This window comes from Pristis pectinata, chromosome 31, assembly GCF_009764475.1.
Source record: "Pristis pectinata isolate sPriPec2 chromosome 31, sPriPec2.1.pri, whole genome shotgun sequence".
Taxonomy (NCBI): Eukaryota; Metazoa; Chordata; class Chondrichthyes; order Rhinopristiformes; family Pristidae; genus Pristis; species Pristis pectinata.
This window is the reverse complement of record NC_067435.1, coordinates 12761107-12782950: the sequence shown is the minus strand read 5'-3', so window position 1 is coordinate 12782950 and position 21844 is coordinate 12761107. Positions and strand designations below refer to the sequence as shown.

The following is a 21844-nucleotide window of genomic DNA, read 5'->3' as shown; positions in this document are numbered from 1 at the left end:
GAGCTGGCAAAGCATCCTAATGTCTAAGTTAAGAGTACATTCTGGTATGGGTCTCTATTAATAGGATCACTCCAAAACATTGCAGAAGGAGGTATTTTAAAAATCAACCTGTCTCCCATTGGAACTCTCAAGTTAGTCCATGGCAATCTCCAAACATCTTACCAAGAAAGTTTACCAGAATCAGAAGCTTTGAACCATGGAGACCATCACACCAAAGTTCAAACCTGCACTCATACCAGCAGGAGACACAAGAAAGCAGTCAAGAGCAGCAATCCTCACATCCTCCTGCAGCACACAAATCTATCCTGTTGTACTCATTCAGGACATCACTGAGAGTAAAGCTCCCTCTGCAGTGTCCCATTAATCATTCCCACGACAGGAACATCAGGGAATAGATGCACAATAAAGCTCCTAATGCAGTCCTACACAGCAGGTGTAACGTCAACAGCAAGACCAATTATTATTTTTTTTAACTGTTCCTCTGACTTTCAGGAAGGCCAGGAGTAAAGCTGTGAGCTAGCAGGCAACACATTCATGCTCTAGGTTCTGTTGTTGGTTTTGATTGGCAATGACATTGCCTTCAATTAACCATTTATATGGTCTGTTGAACCAGTCAAAATACACAGTGGTTAAAAAAAGTGAAGGGAAAGATTGTATCGTTCTAGTAACATCTGCAATAGCAAATTAAAACGCACATCTCCGTCTAGCTCCCATATTTCTATAACTTGGATCAATTTGAAGCAACTAAAGCTAGATTCCAAAAGTGAACAGTGCACTGAAATGATGCCTCTCAGCTCCTACCATGGCAGCCTTCTAAAGGCAAAAACTGTTTGGTGCTCCAGTGTCCCTGATGCCTGTTGGAGTTGCAACTTTAATGATGCCCTTCAGGATATCCTGGAGCCCTCAAGTCCTTTTGAAGTATAGTCCTTGGAATTTTATAAGAAATAAGCTGCAAGGAGACATTCCCAACAATTTCTAATCAGCAAAGGGATACACAGACATACAAATCAACCAGGCTTCTTTGAATGGAAAGTGGTAGGAACATGTGAGCATCTCTTCACAGATCTGCTTCCTATCCATCCCTCTCCTAACTTATTTTTCCACTTTCCTATTGCCAATGAGGTCTCTGATCTGAAACAGTAACTCCATTTCTCTTTCCACAGATGCCGCCTGACATACTGATCATTTCCAGCATTTTCTTTTCTAGTGTTCCAGTATCTTGATGATTTTTGATTTTCCTTCCAAGTGGTGTGTGAAGCCTGCTGAAAAGAGTTATACGGAGAAAAGTCTGGGCTGGGTTGTGACCCATGATACATATCAGGATGTATCCAAAAAAGGCTTTCAAACTAACTTCTTAATTTGTTGAAATGTATTTAAATATTCCCCAGCTTTGAATAATTTCACATAGTTTTCCAGTTCTCATCCAAACTCTCTCCCTTTAACAACATTAAGTTGTAATGTGAACCAAGGGTCCCAGACTCAATCACCCTTAATCTTAACCAGATCTTGTTGATTGCTTAAGGTATGTACAGAAATATTTCATTTGCTCTAGAATTACATTTATACATTTAATAACCTTAAACACGATTCTTATTGTCCTGCTTTGCATTTCTGATGTTATATTAGGCTCATTCCAAACCATCAGCTCCAAGTTTATCTTAAGACTCTTTATCTTAGTACATGGAGTTAAATCCATTAAATAAAACACCAAAAGCTGGAGCATAACGATTGTCAATTGTGGATGATTCCATTTATTTATAACTGCCAAGCAGCTTTAAGTTCAGTTTATTTCTAAACCAAAATAAGGTAGAATGCTTTTGCTTTAATCCTTTGATGTGTGGTAAACACAGACTGAGAATTGGAATCTGAGACTTTTATACTTTTCTGCACAGTTTTGGTCACTGCATAGGTCCTCTCATGATATGAATGTCTTATTCCAACATCTCATAAAATTTAGGCGAAAACCCTTTGTAAATGGAAAGGGTAATCTGTCCTACCCTTTAACATCATGTCAGCTGAAGAGATTCTCAGCTGCACAGCTGTGCCCTCGAAGGGGAGGGTGTTTGTAGAATTGACCCGTGACCTGTTTCAATTTAAATTGCATTATCTAATTTCCCACCATGTCTCAAAATGTCCAAAACCCCAGGAGGGGAAGGAGGAAGTTCTCTCCAGACTGCCCTGCCAAATAAAACATTCTCAAAGGATTAAAACTTGCTAGTGTTATCTAGGAACCTTTCATGAAATACAAGGAAACTGTTTGGTTTACTAGTACTGCATTGTAGTATAGCACTGTGTGCTTTAGGAAGGCCTGTATTCATTCTGCTAGTAGAAAGCTGGACTGTCTGCACACAGATCAGAACAATAAGTATGAAGGAGTGTGCACCCACCACCAGATGCCAGGTGGCTATGTTAACAGGTTTTTTAAAACCACTTCTGTTGCTGGATTTCACTGGGATGCAATTCTACTGCCAGTCAATAATCTCACCTGCGTGAGAGAAAGAGGCTGGTTCTCACCCCATATTTATGTACATGTTCCAGCAGGGTTACAGGGTGGCAAATCAGGAATGGAAACCAGTTACTTTCTCTCCTCCCAAAGCTTTCAGCAACCCCAGCTGAGATCCGCAAAACTCTATGCAGAGCAAGGATGGATCCTGGGACCTTCCTGATCATTTGTGGATCAGTGCCGTGAATGACAGTGCTGTTGAGGCAGCTGGAAGGTCATTTGGATGCTATCAAGTGATACACAGGCCTTCCTAAAACAACACAGCTGGAGAAATTTTCAGTAGTACATGCACAGTAGCTTCAACAATGAACAGTGAGCATACAAATTTCATTTGAATATCAGTGATAAAATCAATATTCTCTCAGACAAAGCAAATGCTGTTTTGCTGGTTCAAGCAGATGGATTGTATTTTCCATCTAATCTCACAGTAATATTCATCATTTCAAATTCAGGCATGTTTATAAATAGAGCAAGAAATTATGCACATGATTTTTCCAAAATCTAGCAGCATTAGATTTATGTAAAATGTCAAAGTGTGTAACTAGGATGAGAAACAGCAATATGTTCAGCCAACCCTGGATACAAGATCCAATTTTCATATCATGACTCAATCACAGAGTCATAAGAGGGATTAAACAAAATGGCTTAAAGAATACAGGCTGAGCGAGGAAGGTAGTTGTTGCAATATTTGGGCTGGTCTGCACAGAGTTGCGTTAGGACAATGGTACAGGACATTTTGGGGAGGGGGAAGGATGGTTCCAGATTACTGTGGCTACTCAGCAAGCCTTGTCAGAAGTGCAAGGGCAGGAGTAGCTCCCAATGTTCTCCACAGTTAAACAATCTGCCAGCACTCACCAACAACAATTCACACCGTCCACGGAGACAGCAGAGGCAAAGAGTGAAGAAACATTAACCCCACGAGGAGTTAACCTCTGAGGTGAGGGTTTGAGGAAAGGAGAGGTGGCAAGAAAAGTAAGCACAAATAAACATTAATGGAGGAGGAGGGGTGGTGGGAAGAACTTGCAACACAAGTAGGTGGGACCAAAGAAACAAAATTCTACAAGAACGCCACCTTGCAGCCGTCGCTCTGCTCCTCTACAACCTGGCTACAGGAAGTGAGGCTTGCACAGAAGTCTTCAAGTTAGCCAACCCTCCCAGCCAATAGTTACAGCCCTAACCATTGCAGAATTTCACTCCAGTTTCTTGAATAGTGCATCACTATCAGCAATCAAAGCCAAATATAGTAAACCATACAATGACAGGTGAGAGGCAGCATCGGTTTATCAGAATCAGGCTGCACTCAATGGAAAAGATACCACTACAAAAATAGGCTCCAGATGTGCCTACACACAGCCCAAACATGCTTGTTGACAGAGCATTCAGAATACATTGGGAGGAACTAATACTGGATTGCACTTCTGCTCTGGGATGTTCCAAAGCAGCATTTCAACTGCATATTTAGGGAAAATAACCTGCATTTATCCAGCAGCATCTCTCACTAAACTAAGCATTTCTCGTTCAATGAATTCTATTGTGTAATGACTGTAGTTAATGGGTAAATATGGCAGCATGTTGTATACAAGTGACAATGAGATATTTAATCTTTTTTTGGTTGAAGGAGGAATATTGGCTAAGGGGGCAGGAGAACTCTGCTGCTCTCTGAATAGTAACGGGGGTCATTAGAAGCCACTTAAGTACTGGAAGAGGAACCCACAAGAGGAAGGATGTGGGAGGCAGAAAATGAAGCTAAAAGAAAAATGATTGGCCAACAGGATAGACAAGGCAAAAATAATATCTTAGATATAATCAGCCTGATCAAGACAGAAGCTGCAGCAATATTTTATATCCAGTTAGTTACTGGAGTGGAAGTGTTCCATATTAATACCACAGCGTAATCCATTGCAGCCTACCATGCCTTGTACTCAGACATCACTGTGTGTGGAGCATTTGCACATCTCACAGGCTAACCACGTGGTAACAGTGAAACAAAATCCCCATGTCTGTATGTGGCTAATGAAATGGCTGCATATTAATAGTCATTAGCAACATGGTCAATGGCTGCACATTTGAGTTAGTTAGGAAGAGAGATAGCCACTTGATTGCGAGCCCTTAACCCTCCTGACAGTTCTGCAATTTGATTAATAATTTACACTCCCTGAAGTAACATGCAGAGAACCTGTCAGTGAACTACACAGTGACCCAAGCTGTGAAAGCCCATGGTTCCACCATATTGAAAGGTGCAAACTGTATCACAGAAAGACCGTGGAAACATCTATTTCTATTCAACCCCACCCACACTCAATCTTTCTGTTGTGGCCAATATTCTTCAAATTAAGGTTCAAGGAAAAATCTATGGTACTTTTAGTGGAACCAATGTTTAAAATAATGTGCAGATAGCTACCTTCCCCAAGCTTAAAACAATTATTTGTTAACATGACACAAAGGCTCACCATGCAGGCATCATGATGGCCTACTACTACCCCATTGATAATTTGGTCCTGAGTTTAGCAGTAAGAGACTGCAATGTTGCAATCAGCTAATTTTATGAACTGAACCCATACAGGTAAACAGTGGCATTATTATAAACTCTCAACTGAAGACCATGTATCAAGCTTGGCTGTTCATTAGGTATGGTGGCGGGGAGAATACACTGCGCTCTTCACAAAGATTCTGAATATCCCAATGAAAGCCAAACGTCTCCACTGCATGGACGTCAACTGAGATTCGCCTGCTTGTGCCTCAGTCCTGGTAAATTGATCCTGGAGATGTTACTCCAAACATTTCACATTTTAACTATGGGGGGTGGGGAGGGGGAGGGGAGGTGATAAGGGAGGGAGGGAAGATGTACACTGCAGACACAAGGAAATGCATATAGCTATGCTTCAGATCAAAGGCTGATTTCAGAAATAATAAGTAACTATATTAAATACAGAAACTGGAACATACAGAATAAATAATACAAACTAAATAGTTATGCAATCAGACAGCTCTTACCTGTTAGCTCAATTAATAACTGAAGACAACACTTCGAGAGTCATTAGGATCAGTAGTCACGGTTCAAGTCAGCAGTAACAGGATTAAAAATCCAGATTATACAATGGGTTAAACGGGGAGTGGATCAACCCTTGGAGTCAGTGTGATGTGAAATTAACAGGCTCTAGGGTTGTTCAAGTGCCACATGGCATTAGAAACCTCTTTCTGCTCTATTCCAATGATGTTCTTGAACAAGAACCAGAGAAGAAACCCCTTCTGACAGTGGTCTTTTGCACTGTCCATACCAACATCCTGTGGCTTTAATGAGATTTTAATGCCAGTTGGTGTTGAATCTGGGGCAGTTCTGTGTTATTGGCCAAGCCCAATTTCAAACCAAGCTCCAGCAAAGAACACATCCCTTGAAAAGGCTTTCATCTCATCAAGAAAAATCTGTACCCACACCCGATGAAATGCGTCTCACTCCCAATATCACCCAGAGTAAAATGTTTACAATAAAGAAAGAACGTAGCATTACAAATTTTAAAATGTCACTGCAAGGCAGCTGTCTGCACGTGTGGGTTTGGCAAGAAGCTAATCCTGGTTTTAGAAGTCCATCTGATGTTCTTTCCTTTGTTCATGGAAGGGCTCTTATCGCACTATTTTATAAATGAATTACCAATCAAAATAGATAAACGATAGCCCATTCTTAAAGAGATAAATATTTTGCCTATCCTTTTCCCTAAATAAAGATGTGGTTTGACATTCACTGAAAATATTCAGGTCACAACACTGCCAATTTAATGTTGGAACAGAATGTTGTGGGGCAATTTAAGAGAGTGGTGACAAAGGAGTGCTACAATGCGACAATCTGCTGTGTTGTGACAGGGTACGTGCCTACACGTGAACTGTGAATTGACTTACTGTGGCTCACACAGTACACAGGAGGGAGCCAAAAATCAAAGAGGTAGTTCCATGAGCTGACTTGACCTCCCAGGGAAAAGAGTTGCGGAAAGGATGCCAAATGCAGCAAAGGATGCATCTTTTGCAATCAGCCAAGGGGAGTAATGGGTCCAGACAATCGGTCTCAGGTGTTCTGGACCCAGGGAAGCAAAGACAGGCAAGATTCCCTGCCGCAACTGTAATTCTAGCAAAATGCATTTCAAGTAAACCAGTGGATAGTATCAGACTCTGCAACCATTCCCCCATCTGTCCTTCCTGATGAAACTTACTCCCTTTAATCAAGCTCATACTATGTTAAGGATTGGGTAAATGAGGGGGACTGACCAATCTGTGAGCTCTTAAAATGCAAGTCGGCACCTCAGCAACATCTGCATCAATGCATTACATAACTGGTTTCAATATCAGCTCCAGCCCGATAGTCGTCAATGCCTTGAAAAGTCTGCATCAAGCAGAGCTACAACTGACATACACAATTTCAGCAACAATATAAGGGGAAGGAAAAGGTAACCAGATCATTCTCAGGAAGAGTTATACCAGTGTCAGAGTAAAAGCTACCCAGAAAGGTTAATGATTGCCATGAGTCCTCCTCATTATGGAAAGACACCAGAACATAAATATTGGAACGTTCCAAGAGGCTCCTAGTTTGTTCCCTGCTGAAACATAGCAGGCACAGATATTTAATTGAGAGTTCATTGTTCATTAGAGAAAAACAAACTCGTCAGTGCTGTTCCGCTTTGACTTCCCTGCTCTTTCAGACTTGGAGATTTGCACAGTTGTTTCCGGTTTACGAGTGCAAAGTTCATCCAGACTGTAATCCTGAGCACAGCCCTCTGCAAAGGTGAAAATAGGGTACTTCTCTTTCAAAGACGAGGAGCCCAACACCTAAAAGAAAAACAAAATCATTTCACTGTTGTGGAGATGTGTACAACCAGGAAAAGCACAAGTTCTATTCCATCAGGTCATTTGGGCAGCTGATAGTTTTTAAGAGCATCTATTACTGAAGGTGAATTTCTCTCTCCAAGTTTCATCATTCCTCCTATGTATCCCAAACCCCAGACATGAGAACTCTTCCCTAACGGTTTCCACAGCTTGACTGTCTCCATTTCTCAGTGAACACCAAAGTGCTCTTGTAAACTGATCAATGCCATCTCTGATGTGTGCTGTACTAATTTCAGTAACCAATGGCCTGGTTAATGGTTCTTTTGATTGGTCGCACAGTTTGGAATGTTTTAAGTCAGTATATTTCTACGTTCCTCTAACATTTTTATCGACAGAGGAAAAAGAGAAATTCTCCCCACGAATAAATAACAGAAGAAATTGCTCCCCATCTCAGTTTTAAATGGTCACCTCCCCATCCTGAGATGATGCCCCCTATTATTGGGCTCCACTACCAAGGGAAATATCCTCACAAAAATAGTCTGTCAAACAAATACAGAATTGTGTGTTCTCAGAGATGATCAGAGCCCAGTAACCAGCTTGTATTACTTGCATAAAATTAAATAAATTGCCAATACTGGAAATTTGAAATGAAAACAGAAAATGCTATTAATACTCAAAGCAAGCAGCACTTGTGAAAAGAAAAAGTTAACATTTCAGGTCAATGACCTTTCATCAGAAAACTTGTAGAATTCCTGAGTTTATATCACTGATATTATTTGAATTTGTTTAATATTAATTGAAGACAAAGAGAGAGTGGTAAAAACTGCCATTATTCTCCAAAGTTATGGTTTAATTCCCACAGTAACTTGAGTCATCTCCTTTGGTTCCACTCCCCAGGCTTCATACTGTCTATTTATTTTAAGTTCCGAATCTACATCGCTAATGCAACTTGCCAACAGATATGGTTCCAATACAAACCCCGCCCCCCCCCACACCATGCTCCCACTCAGCTTTCCACTCCAGTCCAATGCAACTCCTTCAACAACACCTACTGCTTTTGACTAAAATTTTCCTCCAACCTCCACCCCCACCAGGACAACTTTGAACTTCACCAATATCCATGCACATAGAACTTTATCAAATGCCACGGACTGTTCTCCAGAAGGGCAGCACTCGCTAGAGTAACACCAAGTATGGTGCAACAACAAACTTAACCACCAGTGGTTCAAAAGCCAGAACACACCTCACACAAATAATGATCAGAAGAGAACAGGAGAAAAATAACTGGTTTATTTCAGAGTTAAGACATACAGCTACAGTTACAACATTTCACCTGTTATACTTTCTCAAAACACAGCTTCAGTAACCGATTAAAAAAAAATTGCACCATTTACTGACTTACCTTTGTGACATTTTGACACAAATTTTCAAAATCCTCCTTAGTCTTTGCATAAAACCCAATAGTACAGCTAGGATCCATCTTACTGAAGGACAGCTTCCTTGGAGAGATGCAGTGAAATGACTGTGGAACAAAAACAGCCATTAATGAACAGTTCTCTATGTTAAATGCTTCATTCTCCTTTACACTCTAAGATCCCAAAACATAAATCCAAGCCTCTATCAATCCAAGCTGCATTGGCAAGAATATCAGCGAGATCCTCCTCTTACATGCTCACCATCTCAATCTGAGTGGGGGAGTTACGATGGGGCAGTGGAGGGGCTTTGGAGACGGGGGAAGAGTACGAATAATTAGCTCAGCTTCCAACTCCTGATCATTCTACAGTGTGTAGACATCAGGCAAGAACAAGATCAGCTCAGCTCAGTCATTTGTTGATATTAGCTCACATGAACAATAGGCAGTTTGGTGATGTGTACTATAAGCATCCACCTCCTATGGAATGATATCACAACAAATTGATGCCCAGCAGTATTTTAACCAGGGGAAAAAAGTGGTTTTTATTGCTACCTTTAAGCAAGTGGATTACTGCAAACTAATTTGCAGCAAATGTGTTCATAAACTGGCCCTTGTTCAGTGTGCTCTTATCTATATATACCATGACTATGACCTCTTGAATCTGAAGCAGAAAAGTCTAACAGGGCATGAAGGAGTGTGATAGACAAAAAAAATATAAACATTGATACACGGTTGGGTGTCCTTTAGGAGCACATGGGAGTAGTAGGGGGAGAAGTGAATATTCTAGAAAAACCTCCCAGTCTACCTTTGCATTTCTTTCCTTGTCTCTGGTTCTTTTGAGAACAGCTGACCTCCCCTCCTCTCCCACCGGATTCAGTAAATCGACCAATCCCAGAGCATCCTGAATCTGCCCTGCACAGACGCATCCAGGAGTGACCCTTGCAAGGTATCCCCTACTCATCCTGATGCCAATTATAAATCCATTGTACTCAAAGCTCATCACAAAGCAGCAATTAAGGAAGCTTTCAGGAACGTAACTGCTCTTAAATAGCAGACCATGCAGTAATGATTAAATAAAGCAGTAAGCTTGCTACTCTGCCTGAAAAACCTACCCAAACACCAGGCTATGTTACAAAAACTTTGTTTTGTCAAACAGCAAGCACCACTGTGAACTAACACCAACTTTCAATTCCTCTGTATTAACTCTGGTACACTGTATAATAACCAAGATTCAAGTTCCTCTCTAACAAAGCAGTTATTTTGTTTGTAGTATACAAAGAAACAGCTGTTGTAAAAATTGACATACACACAAAAGCAATAAAATATCTTCACTAAGTAGAGCAGAAACTGAAAAACACCCTTCTGATGCCACAACAGATAGCTCTAAGCTGTTGTCTTGATTTAGTCTTTCTGGCTCTCAAGGTACATCTGTGCTCTCCCTACCTTAAAGAAAAATCTCAGCAACTGCTTGGCTAACTGAAACCAGGCCAGCAGCAGGCACAGACCCGTCCTGTGGCAACAGCCGGGCATTACTTACCTCCAGCAGGAAGTTGTATTTAGTTACATCCACAACTGGCTGGCAGTAGTGAGGATCCAAATACAGCAGGAAATCATCTGCAAAGTAATAAGAACGTAGACTGCTTCACTGCAATTTAACCTTCCACTGAAGGTGCTAGTAATCTCCGCTAGCATAGCTTTGGGAACAGTTCGGTATTCCCAGGCTAGGTAGGCTTTTACGATTAACAAAACTGCCCATTTACCAGGGAGTTCTAGCGTACAGGCAATATCATGGTCCTATGGATGCATATTCAAGAATAATTTCTAAAGGTTGTCTAGGTCCCTACATCAGTCGAAGGGAAAAACTAGAATCTACTGTTAAGAAAGTGGTAACATGGCATAGAAATTAATCGTTGGATTAGGCAGTTAACATGGATGAATGAAAGGAAAAGCATGTCTGAGGTGCAATCAATAGAACTGAGATGGGGCAATCAGTGGATGTGGTGCATTGAACTTTGAGAGAATCTTTGGTATGGGAACTTATGAAAAATTTGGAGCACAAGATTGTGGACATACAGGCATGGATTGATGATCGATTAATGGATAGAACTCAAAATAGGAATACATGGGTTATTTTTGGGTTGGAACAACTATTGGTCTACTGAGGCATTGGTGCTGGGGATCCGGTGTTCACAATACGTATCAATCATCTAGATGAGGGGACAAAATGCAACGTATCCAAATTTGCTGATAATGGACAGTTGAGTGGCAGTGCAAGTTGCAAGGAGGATGCAGAGGGGTTACAAGGGGATGTATAAAAGCTAACTAGCTAACTAGATAGGCCAGGATACAGACAGGCTATAATGTGGAGAAATGCAACACAGTCCGCTTAACTAGTAAAAGAAAATAGAAACAATATTCTTTTTAAAATGGTGGGAGATTGAAATGTACATTAAAAACTATTCAACTACATTGAACAATCAGAAAGCCAAATGATATTTTGACCATTACTGCAAGAGGATTTCAATACAAGAGTAAATATTGTAATGCAATTAAATAGGGTCCTGGTGAGTCTGCACCTGGAATATTGTATCCAGGTCTCATCTCCCTACCTCAGGTAGGATATAATTGTGATGAAAGGGAGTACAACGAAAATTCACCAGATTGATCCATGGGATGATTAGGAGAGGGTGGGGTATTAGAATTTATCTTACTAGCAAAAGACTGGGCAAATACACTCTAGAGTTTTGAAGAATAGGCAGCTCAAACGCAGAAAATGCTCGTGGGCCCAGCCAGGGATGATGTTTCTCCCAACTCTGGTACAAACACGCATTATGTAGTTCACAAGAACAAACTGCTCCCCAGTCCAACTATCCCTTCCACGATGTGCTGACTTTTGGGACAAGCAGCAACAAAAAAAACCTCATGATCAATACAAGGAAGATCCTAGGAAATCTCTCCAAGATGCATCACAACCTAAACCAACTAACCTAATAATGGACATGTTTGTTTCACACAGAAACTTGACAAATTCTTTTCAAGGACTTTAGCAATCACAGAGTCAGAAATTTGTTCCATGAAGTGATAATTCTCTGAAGAAGAAAACCTTCTGGGAATTTGAAATAACTGTGACACATAGAAATGGCATGATCACCAATCTAACCGGCCCAATCAAATCCAAGCAACATCCTAACTGGACTCATTCATTAAAATAAATCATAATCACAACCCCCCAGTACATTACAGAAGTAAATAAAATCTCAAGTACTTGTAAATGAAAATCAGTGGGTCCAATCTTCACCACATGCCAGTTTCAGCAGAGAACCAAATACTCCAAATGAAGCACACCTTTCAGTTTCCCCTGACTACAATGTCTTTCATTTGAATAATACGTATATGTGTATTCCTTCACAGCAAACGTTTGTCAAAGCAACAAACAATCTGACGGAACTCTGGAGGTTAAACAGCATCTGCGGGAGCAAAGAAATTGTGGGATGTTTCGGGTCGAAACTCTGCATTGAGACCAATGCAGGGTTTCAACCCAAAACGTCACTGAGTTCCTCCATCAGATTGTTTGTTGCTCCAGATTCCAGCATCTGCATTCTCTTGTGTCTCAAATGTTTGTCAAAGATGCATATTCAGTTAGTACTTCCAGCTCTCTTTTCCTGTTCCTAAGCCCAACACAGGTCACTATACTCGTCTAGTCAGATATAGGACAACTAAGATGTACTCTACATCAATACCTACCTTGAAATCCAATGAAGTAAAGTGAGTGTTTGGGTTTCCCACCGATGATTCCAATGCAACATTCAAGCTTCAGGATCTCCTGCAAATATACAAGATTCAGTTGCCTAGTACACTTCCAAGAGATCTCTGTAGAAGGCCACAAGGGCGATGAGATAGGGAGATGTACCAGAGTACATCAGCAAGGAAACAGCAAGAACTGGCCACCAACAGGAGCAAGGCACAGTGCCTGAAGAGCAGAAAACATGCCAGAGACCATCTTTGCAGAATGTGAACTATGGCCTCAATCTGTTAAATTTATGCACCCTTATTTGAGATTTTCCTCAAAAAAACATAGCATTTGAAAATCAAAATGACTACCACAGCTGATGGGCGAGAAGGCTACAAGTACCGGAGTGCACACAAGATTTATAATTCAATTATAACCACACTGTTTACCTTCACACACTGCATGTACACTGGGTTGAGATTTTCACCTCCAAGTCGAACAGGCACCAGGATAATAACAGACTTCCAATCCAAACCAGGAACTTTTCCACCCTCTAACTGCGTCTCACAGAGATTCACCACATCTCCTTTGTACACTGTCCCACAAGGAAAAGAAATAATTGCCAACTTCAAATGCATTCTCCTCAGAATTATATTAAAACTGCACACCTAAAGCAAAACTTTGATGATCTACCTGCAATCATCTTGTAAAATTTGCACTGGATTCATTTGGAACCTTCAAAATTTAATCAGATAACATTTTTAAAATACCTAGTGAAGAGACTGAAACCAGAAAATGCTCAACCAATTGTGAAGATGATTCAAGGTCAATTAATAAACAGATTTCATGATACCAAAGAAATGGTGACACTGATATCACAACCAATTGAGAGTTAGGCATTTACTTATGAGAAATTTGATTTAGTTTTGGTTCTACCTGCAGTTTACACTCCATTTGAGAAATCAGATGTGGGTAGCACTCTTCTCTTCCTGACAGATATTGTAGGTTCAAATTCAACTAGAGATTTGTGTATATAATCTAGGATGACATTCCATGCCAGTACCATTAGAAGTGTCATCCTTTGAATAATTGTGCCCCTCCAGCAAAGGGAAAAGATCCAATGACATTATCGTAACAAGAACAGGAGAATTCTCCCAGTCGTCTGACCATTTAATTAGTCCTCACAACCATATTATTGAAACAGAATTATCCAGTCACATACATGTTGTTGCTATTTGTGGGAGCTTACCAAGTTAAAACTGGCCATTTTACTTTTCTACATTCTAGAAGTGACTGCACTCCAAAAGCACCCTGTGACAGAGCCATTTGGGATGTTGAGGTTTTGAAAGGTGGTATGTAAATTAAAGTTCTTTATTCTTAATAATACATTGTGTGCAGAGTTGCTATTAATAGGGAGGGCAAAATAAGTACCTTCCCATTTACCTCTTCATAGCAAGAATAGTACCAATATAACTTTGGAAGGCAGAGAATTATTCATATTCAGTAGACTTAATGGTAGGGGATTTAATTAATCGTCTTCACTTGGGTTGGAAATAGCACTGTCATGACGTGGCTTATTTCAGGGATGGCCTTTTGAAGCACAACAAAGTTGTAGACAAAATGATAAATGACTGGTTATCAAAGTCACAACTTCATTAAGAGCATGGAGACAGGCCCTTCAGTATCAACCACCCACTTACACCACGACTACATTAATTCCATTTTATTTTAATTCTCCCCACATTCTCAACAACTTCCTCCCTCCCCCCACAATACTACCACTCACTTGCACACTAGGGCCAATTTACCCACCAAACCACACATTTTTGGGGTGAAACCAGAGCACCCAGAGGAAACCCACGTTATCACAGGAAGAATGTGTGAACTACACACACACAGCATCCGAGGTCAGGATTAAACCTTGACCCTGGCACTGCGAGGGAGCTGCTCTACTGGCTGCGCCACTGTGCTGCACTGTAACTCGGAGCCCTTGAAGTTGTTTCATAAAATCAGATTCTTTATCCATTGCCTTTATTTTAAAACTCACTTCACTTATCTCAAAGGATAGTTCAGTATCCCAAAGATATTAGGCACAGTGGTACAAGGTACAGTGAAAAACTTTGTTCTGTATGGATGGCATGCAAAACAAAGTTTTTCACTGCACCTCAGTACATGTGACAATAATAAACCAATTTTCCAATATTTTTTGTCCAATTTTCCAATATTATAAATGATGAGTTTAGATGGGCCACATTTCCATATACTTTCCCACAGCTGACAAAGATTTGCAGCAATTTTAAACAGTGCCCATCCCTTTCAACCCCAGACACACACATCACTCAGAGTTTGCTGTGAATGGTACAAATACTCATGTAAAAGCACCGAACAAAACAATTGCCACTAATGCACAGTTCTGTGGATAGGGAAGATGGAATCCTCCCAAGCAGCAGAATGAAGAAAATCCCCTCAAATATTTGTAAAATTCCCTTTTAGAAAATTACTGTTCAATCCGCTTCTAATATTCTTTCAATTAGTGTATTGTGTGTACAGATCAGTGTAAACCAATTACCAATCCTTCTACCAATGAAAACGGTTTTTCTATATTTACCAACATTACTTGTAATTTGTAAACCTTGATCAAATCTGATATAGTTAAATTTAGGTGAATTTGCTTCTGCCAGCAGTAACCTCAACTTAAAGAAAAATCAAGCAGTTCTAATCTCACTAGCGCAGTGCTCAACTTGTACGCCCGTAATGAATCAGAGTGCATGTTCACCTGTGCAATCCTGCGATACATAGACAGTAATGCCAAGAGATTCAGAGTCTTCAGCTTTTTCCACTGCTCTCCTGCAAGAAATGGAGAATCAGGATTATGAAAGCCAATGACAATGAAAATATGATTGAAAACTAATTCAGGTTCCCAATATTTCTTCAGACCCATCTGAAGGCCTTTTAGCATCTCAGCCAAGTGGCATTTCTTCACAACGCAGTGTTTCAGATAAATGTTCAATAGTGAGAGAACTTCCAGCTGCAATCACTGAAAAACATTCAAGGGAAAGAGTCTGGGTAATATTTTCTCCAGCCAATTGAGTTAATTCCATATTAGGCCAAATGCCAAAATCAGTTAATTCAACCCAGATAAATGACTTTCCCAGCTTATGCACCCTTAGATAATGTGATCATAGTACGATTTAATTTTATATTCAGTGTGATGGAGAGAAGAATGGGACCAAGACTGGTATTTTAAACTCAAAAGGGAATCCACAAGGACATGAAGTCAAAACAAGCTAAAGTAAATTTGGAAATTATATTAAGGGGTCAGTCAAGATGCAGTGGATATATTTAAGGGGATCTTTCAGAATGTACAGGATACATTCCAAAAGGGAGGACCCAGCATCCGTGGTTAACTAAGATTTAAGATTGTATCAAACAAAGAAAAAAATATTAATTGTTCAAAGATAGGTGGCAGATCAGAAGATTGCACAGAATATGAAAAAAAATGACAAAGATTACTCAGGAAGGAATAATTAAAAGATAAAACTAATCAGAAATATAAAAACAGATAGAGTTTCTGTAGACGTTTAACAAAATGAGCCTTGGTACTATAGAGAGCAAGCCTGGGGAATGTATAATGGGGAAACAAGGAGATGGCAAATGTATTAATTGGGATTTTACACCAGCATCAGCCTTCATTATAGAGGATGCAAGCAACATCCCAGAAATAGCTATAAATTGGGAACTCAGAGGGACGGATGGGAACAGAAAAATGACACAATCACTCAGGCAGTGGCACTGAGTAAATTGTTCAGTGAGCTGACAAGTCTCGAGGTCCTCAGGTCCTGATGGACTTCATCCAAAATGTCTTAAGAGCGGCCAGTGAGATAGTTGATACATTGATTTTAATTTTCTAAAATTCCTTCTGGAAAAATTCTGTTAGATAGGAAAGGGAGATAGAAAGCAGGGAATAGGGGAGTTAGCTTAACATTTGTCATAGGGAAAATGTTGAAGCTATCACTAAAGATATTATAGCAGAGAACTTTAAAAAAATTCAAGGTAATGAGGCAAAGACAATGTAGCTTTGTGAAAAGAAAATAAATTGGTCAGATGTGATTTAACTTCTTTGAAGTTACACATGCTGTGGATAAAGAGGAGTGCACCATATATTGGGATTTCTAGAAGGCATTTGGTAAGGTGCTGTATCAAAAAGTTATTGTGGAAAATAAAAGTTTATGGTGCAGGAGTTGGCATGAATAAAAGATTGGCTGGCTAACAAACGAGTATACATAAATGGGTCCCTTTCCAGCTGGCAAGATGTAATGAGCAGTCTGTCACAGGGATCAATGCTGGGGCCTCAACTTTTTACAACTTATATAAATGACTTGGATGAAGGCATCAATCTTTGCTAAATGTGATGACAATACAATAGATAGATAGGAAAGTGAATTGTGAAGGGAAGCGAAGGGACAAAGAGATAAAGTGAGTAGGCAAAAATCTGGCAAATGAAGTACAATGTGCAAAAATGTGAAATCACCCATTTTGGCAGAGAAAAAATAAAGGCATTTAATCTATATAGCGAAAGATTGCAAAGCTCTGAGATTCAAAGGAGCCTTAGTTCATGATTCACAGAAGGCTAGTATGCAGGTATAGTAACTACATACAAACACAAAAACAAAATAGGAATAGGCCACTCAACCCTTTAAGCCTACCCAACCATTCAATCTGAGCATGGTCTGCCCTGGGCCTCATCTCTTCTATGTTGTTTCCCCATAGCCCCGAATTCCACCCTTCAAAAACGTATCTACCTCCCCTTTAAATACCTCCAATGATCTAGCCACCACAAGCCTCTTGGTAGAGAATTCTAGAGAGTCACCATCCTCTGAGAGAAGTTCCTGTGTACCTTAGTTTTAAATGACTGCCACCTAATGTCGCAACTGTGTGCGCCTTCATTCAAGATTTTCCCACTAGCGGAAACATCTTGATATCCACCGTGTCATGCACCCCAAGGACCTTGTGTTTCAATATCATTCCTTATTCTTCTGAACTCCAAAGAATATAGATCTAATTTCTTTAGCCATTCATCTCAGTAGTTAGGAAAGGTAACAGAATGTTACCGTTTATTGACAGGGAGATTAAATGCAAAGGAAGGGAGGTTATGCTTCGGTTACATAGGACACTGGTGAGATAACATTGGAATACTGTGTACAGCATTGGTCTCCTTACATAAAGGAAGAATGTTAGTGTGTCGGAAGCTGTTCAGAGATGGTTTAGTATACTAATAGCTAGAATAGGTGGGTTCTCTTATGAGGAAAGGTTGGATAGGCTGGGCTTGTGTCCACTGGAGTTTAAAAGAGCAAGGTGACTTGATTGAAACAGAAGGTTCCAAGGGATCTTGACAGGAGTGGATATGGAGAGGATGTTTCTCATGAGAATCTAGAGCCAATGTTTAAAAATAAACAACTTCCCATTTAAGACAGAGCGCATGCAAAGGCATGAATACTAAATTTGGTGATGAGATAAAGACTCTGAAAATTTTTTAAAGCAGACAGATTGATACCCAATCCACAAGGGGATAAAAGGTTACCACAGGCAGATGGAATGATCTTATTAAATGGCAGAGCAAACCTGGAGGCTAAGTGATCTTCTTCTGCTCTTAATTAGTTTGTTTGTTGCTAAGTAAAGCACCATTTACTTACTCTATGATCAAGGGGGCCAATTACATGGCAGCATGTTAGTAATAGGGCACTATTGTTTGGCACATAAGTTCTTGGAAGTACTGCGTCAAAAACCATTTTAAAGTTCTAACATCGTGTTAGAATACATCTAAAGATACACTCGTCTCCACCCTCTCTGGATCAGCTGCACACAATCCAGGGTGAAACCCCAGTATAGTACTGAGAAGTGCCATGTTATCGGAGATGTTATCCTTCAGCTAGTCGTTAAACCATGGCCACGCCTGTTTACTCAGGTGACTGTAGAAGTTCCCACAACACTACTTCCAGACAAGAAGGGAATTCGTTCGATGTCTGTCCAGGAGACAACCCTCCAATGACATCAGATTTAACAAAGTCTTAAAATTATAGAAATGTCAACATAAAGCAAATTGAAAAATACTATTTCCTCTTGTTGAGGGGGACGGTAAAGAGGGGTCATCATTTTAAATGCACTAATGAGTGAGTGCACAGGTGAAATGTCTTCATACCATGAACTATAAAGATGTTTGGAAGAGTGGCCGAGTTAAAGCTCACTGCACCTCCTGTATTAATGGAAATTGAAAGTGAGCAAGATAAACGTTTGGAGGATTATTCTGGATAGGCACAATACAAACCACTAAATGGCCTTGTTCAGTATTGCCAAGAATTAGCTTTATGTAAGCAAACACAGATGGTAAGATTTAATGTACAGCCACAATTAATTGATAGTTCATCTGGGAATTGGGTGGAATGTGGATTTGAGGTGAAAGATCAGCCATAATTTTAAGAAAATAAGCAGCAGACCTGCGGGGCTAAAGGGGACTTTTCTGCTTCTATTTCCCCATGTTCCTGTATCGCATCACCAAGTCAAATCAATGTACTCATCTCAGGTATGTATAACAGTGACTAAATTTCCAAAGTATTCCCCAATTAACAATTAAAAAATCAGATAGAGCACGAGTTATACAGCACAGAAACACCACTACTTCAGCCCACTGTGTCCACACCAACCACTGTACTTATCCATACCCCCATTTGATCCATAGCCTTCTCTGGCTCAGTGATTCACGTCCAGATGCTTCTTAAACATTGAGAGAGTACCTGCCTTCACCACTACCTTAGGGAGAACATTCCAGATTCCAACCACACAGTGTGAAACAATTCCCCCTCTGATCCCCTTTAAAACTCCTACCTTTCACCTTATACCTATCCCCTCTTGCTTTAGACAAACCCACTATGGGAGAAAGATCCTTACCATCTACCCCATTCATCCCCCTCATAATTTTGTATACCTCAATCAGGTCCCCCTTCAGTCTCCTCTGCTCCAGGGAAAACAAACCCACACCATCCAATTGCTCTTTATAATGGAAATGCTCCAATTAAAGCAATGTCCTGGTGAATCTCCTCTGCTACCTCTCTGGGACACTGGCATCTTTCCTGTAGTATCATAGGATCACTTTGGGCACTCTGAAGATTGGAAATGTGCTACATAGATACAGCTCTCCCTTTGCTGCAGTTGCAGTGGCTTTACTTACTTGATTATATGTGCTACAATGGATGGGCCATACCAGTCTCCAGCCTTCTTCCCAGAGCTCTTTCCATATTCTACAAGCTGGTGTACTCCAAACGGGGCCTTGGGGTGATCTCCAAACCAGGAAATGATTTTCCGATGCTCCATCTCCTCTTTGTCCATTTTGTACGAGTCAAGGTTGACCCGTTTCAATGTCCCTGCACGCGCTTGCGTGACAGTGGTTCCTTGGGCATGCCAGAGGCTTCTACTTCTATCCAACTGGGAGCTGAAGACCTCAGAGAAGGCTGACCAGTTGGTAATGTTGGATTTAGATGGTGATCTGGATTCAGCTTCCGACTCAACAGAGAGTAACACATCAGGCCAGGTCCAGTCTAAAAGAAAGGAGGGCACTTAAACCAGAGCCATCAATACTACAGAAATTAAATTCACCCAGTGCAACAAGCTTTTATTCCATAAAACCAGAAAATGATGGGAATGCTCAGCAGTTCAAACAGCATCCATGGAGACAAACTACTCAATGATCTTTCATCAGAACTAAAAATAGTTAGAACTAAGCTTGGTTAACAATGCAAAGAGGGGAAACAAAAGGGAATGCATTTGATACTGGAGGCTGCAGGAGATATAAACATCTAAAAAATGATCCTGCAACATAATAGAAGGCAAAAATGCAATATGTAAAGAAAGAAAATGATAAAGGGTTTAGAGGAGGTTTAAGTGGGACAAAATAAATTAGTATCCAAAATTGTTGAACTCATTGCTCAGTCTGGTAGACCATAACATGCCTCATCAAAAGCTTACACTGAGTTTCGTTGGAGCTGTGTAGGTGGCAGAGAACAGAAACAACTTAGAAAAATGTCATGGCGACAGACCGCACTCTAGTGTTCCCCCAAAGTGGTAACTTTGCATTAGAAAACAGATGCAAGCTGTTATATAGTGGTAGGGAAAGATCCCATCCAAGACTGGTCTTGTTTTCACCAGGAATGGGTTGGTACTGATCAGGAGTAGGATTGCTTTTTCCTTCTTAGTACAAGGACAGTGAATTGCAAAATTTTTATTGCAAACCTCAGTACCAGATGAAGATTTAGTCAGGTATCTTCTGCGGCTAAGCTCTATGAATTAAGGAAACAAGTATTCAATTCCACTCAACTCCAAAGCTCACCTCTTGTAGGAAGCATAAGAGATTCTACAGATGCTAGAACCTGCAGCAACACACACAAAGTGCTGGAGGAACTCAGCAGGCCAGACAGCGTCTATGGAAGGAAATAAACAGTCGACGTTTTGGGTCGAGACCCTTCATCAGGACTGGAATCACCTGCTGAGTTCCTCCAGCATTTTGTGTGTTGCTCACATGTAGGAAGTTAAGTTGAAGTTTACTTACAAATTGATTTCAAATCATTTATTAGATTCAAACCTTCAGGAGCTCCCAAGCCCTTCACTATTTCATTTGCATGCCTTGCTATATGCTGACACACAAATAAGGATAAAGTAAACGTCGTATCATAAATCAGTGGACAAATGCATTGCCTGGCATTTTCACTCGTCTTAAGTGCCAAGACTAATCTCTGGTCTGCATTATTAGTTGGTGATCACAACTGGGCAGGGAGTTAGGGCTAGAGTTTGTCTTTGCACCTTGGGGGTACAGTCTGAGGGGCAAGGGAGAATATCAGGCAGGAGTACTGACTACAGATTGATACTTGTAGGAAAGGGCATGCATGTAGAAGGATGCTCATCAGTAAAGTGGTAGATAGGCAGGTTTTCACTGCTCAGACACTTGAGAGTAAAGTTAGCTACTTGATGACTGATGGTCACTCGTGCAAACTGCACCTCATCAACAGTCAGGAGAAAAAGACAAATCAAAGAGTGCAAAATTTACTTCGAGAGAGAAGATGGACAAGAAGTCCTTGGGCGAGCAGCATCTGTCCACTGCGTAACATGCAACCCCAGCCACAATCCGTGGTCCAAATAGAACCCTCCAGCTGTGGAAATTCACGGCGGTAAGTCAGCCAGATTCGAGAGCCGAAGTCCTTCCGAAACAATTCCACCACAGCAGAAGCAGCATTTTGGTTGTCTCGTGCCTCACAAATGCTGTCTGGGCTTGGTGGTGAATCAGCTGCTGGTAAGGAAACAGATGGTTTTGTTATTAGTAGTTTCGACAGTTACTAGC

General features: G+C 40.6%; 1 protein-coding gene across 4 annotated transcripts in view; it reads right to left on the bottom strand.

Annotated features, from left to right (window-relative positions):
* Positions 1–1726: 1726 nt before the first annotated feature.
* Positions 1727–21844, bottom strand: part of atg4da (autophagy related 4D, cysteine peptidase a) — a 30529-nt gene continuing 10411 nt past the window's right edge. For 2 of the 4 annotated variants that reach the window (XM_052042047.1, XM_052042048.1), the window contains exons 4-11: positions 21554–21793; positions 19685–20051; positions 15236–15306; positions 12909–13054; positions 12474–12552; positions 10267–10343; positions 8718–8837; positions 1727–7318 (exon numbers count right to left, since the gene is read on the bottom strand). In XM_052042047.1, coding sequence (XP_051898007.1) covers positions 7136–7318; positions 8718–8837; positions 10267–10343; positions 12474–12552; positions 12909–13054; positions 15236–15306; positions 19685–20051; positions 21554–21793 — 1283 coding nt within the window. In that variant the 3' untranslated portion in view covers positions 1727–7135. The remainder of the gene's footprint in view (positions 7319–8717; positions 8838–10266; positions 10344–12473; positions 12553–12908; positions 13055–15235; positions 15307–19684; positions 20052–21553; positions 21794–21844) is intronic. The other 2 variants (XM_052042050.1, XM_052042049.1) reach the window with 1 other exon arrangement.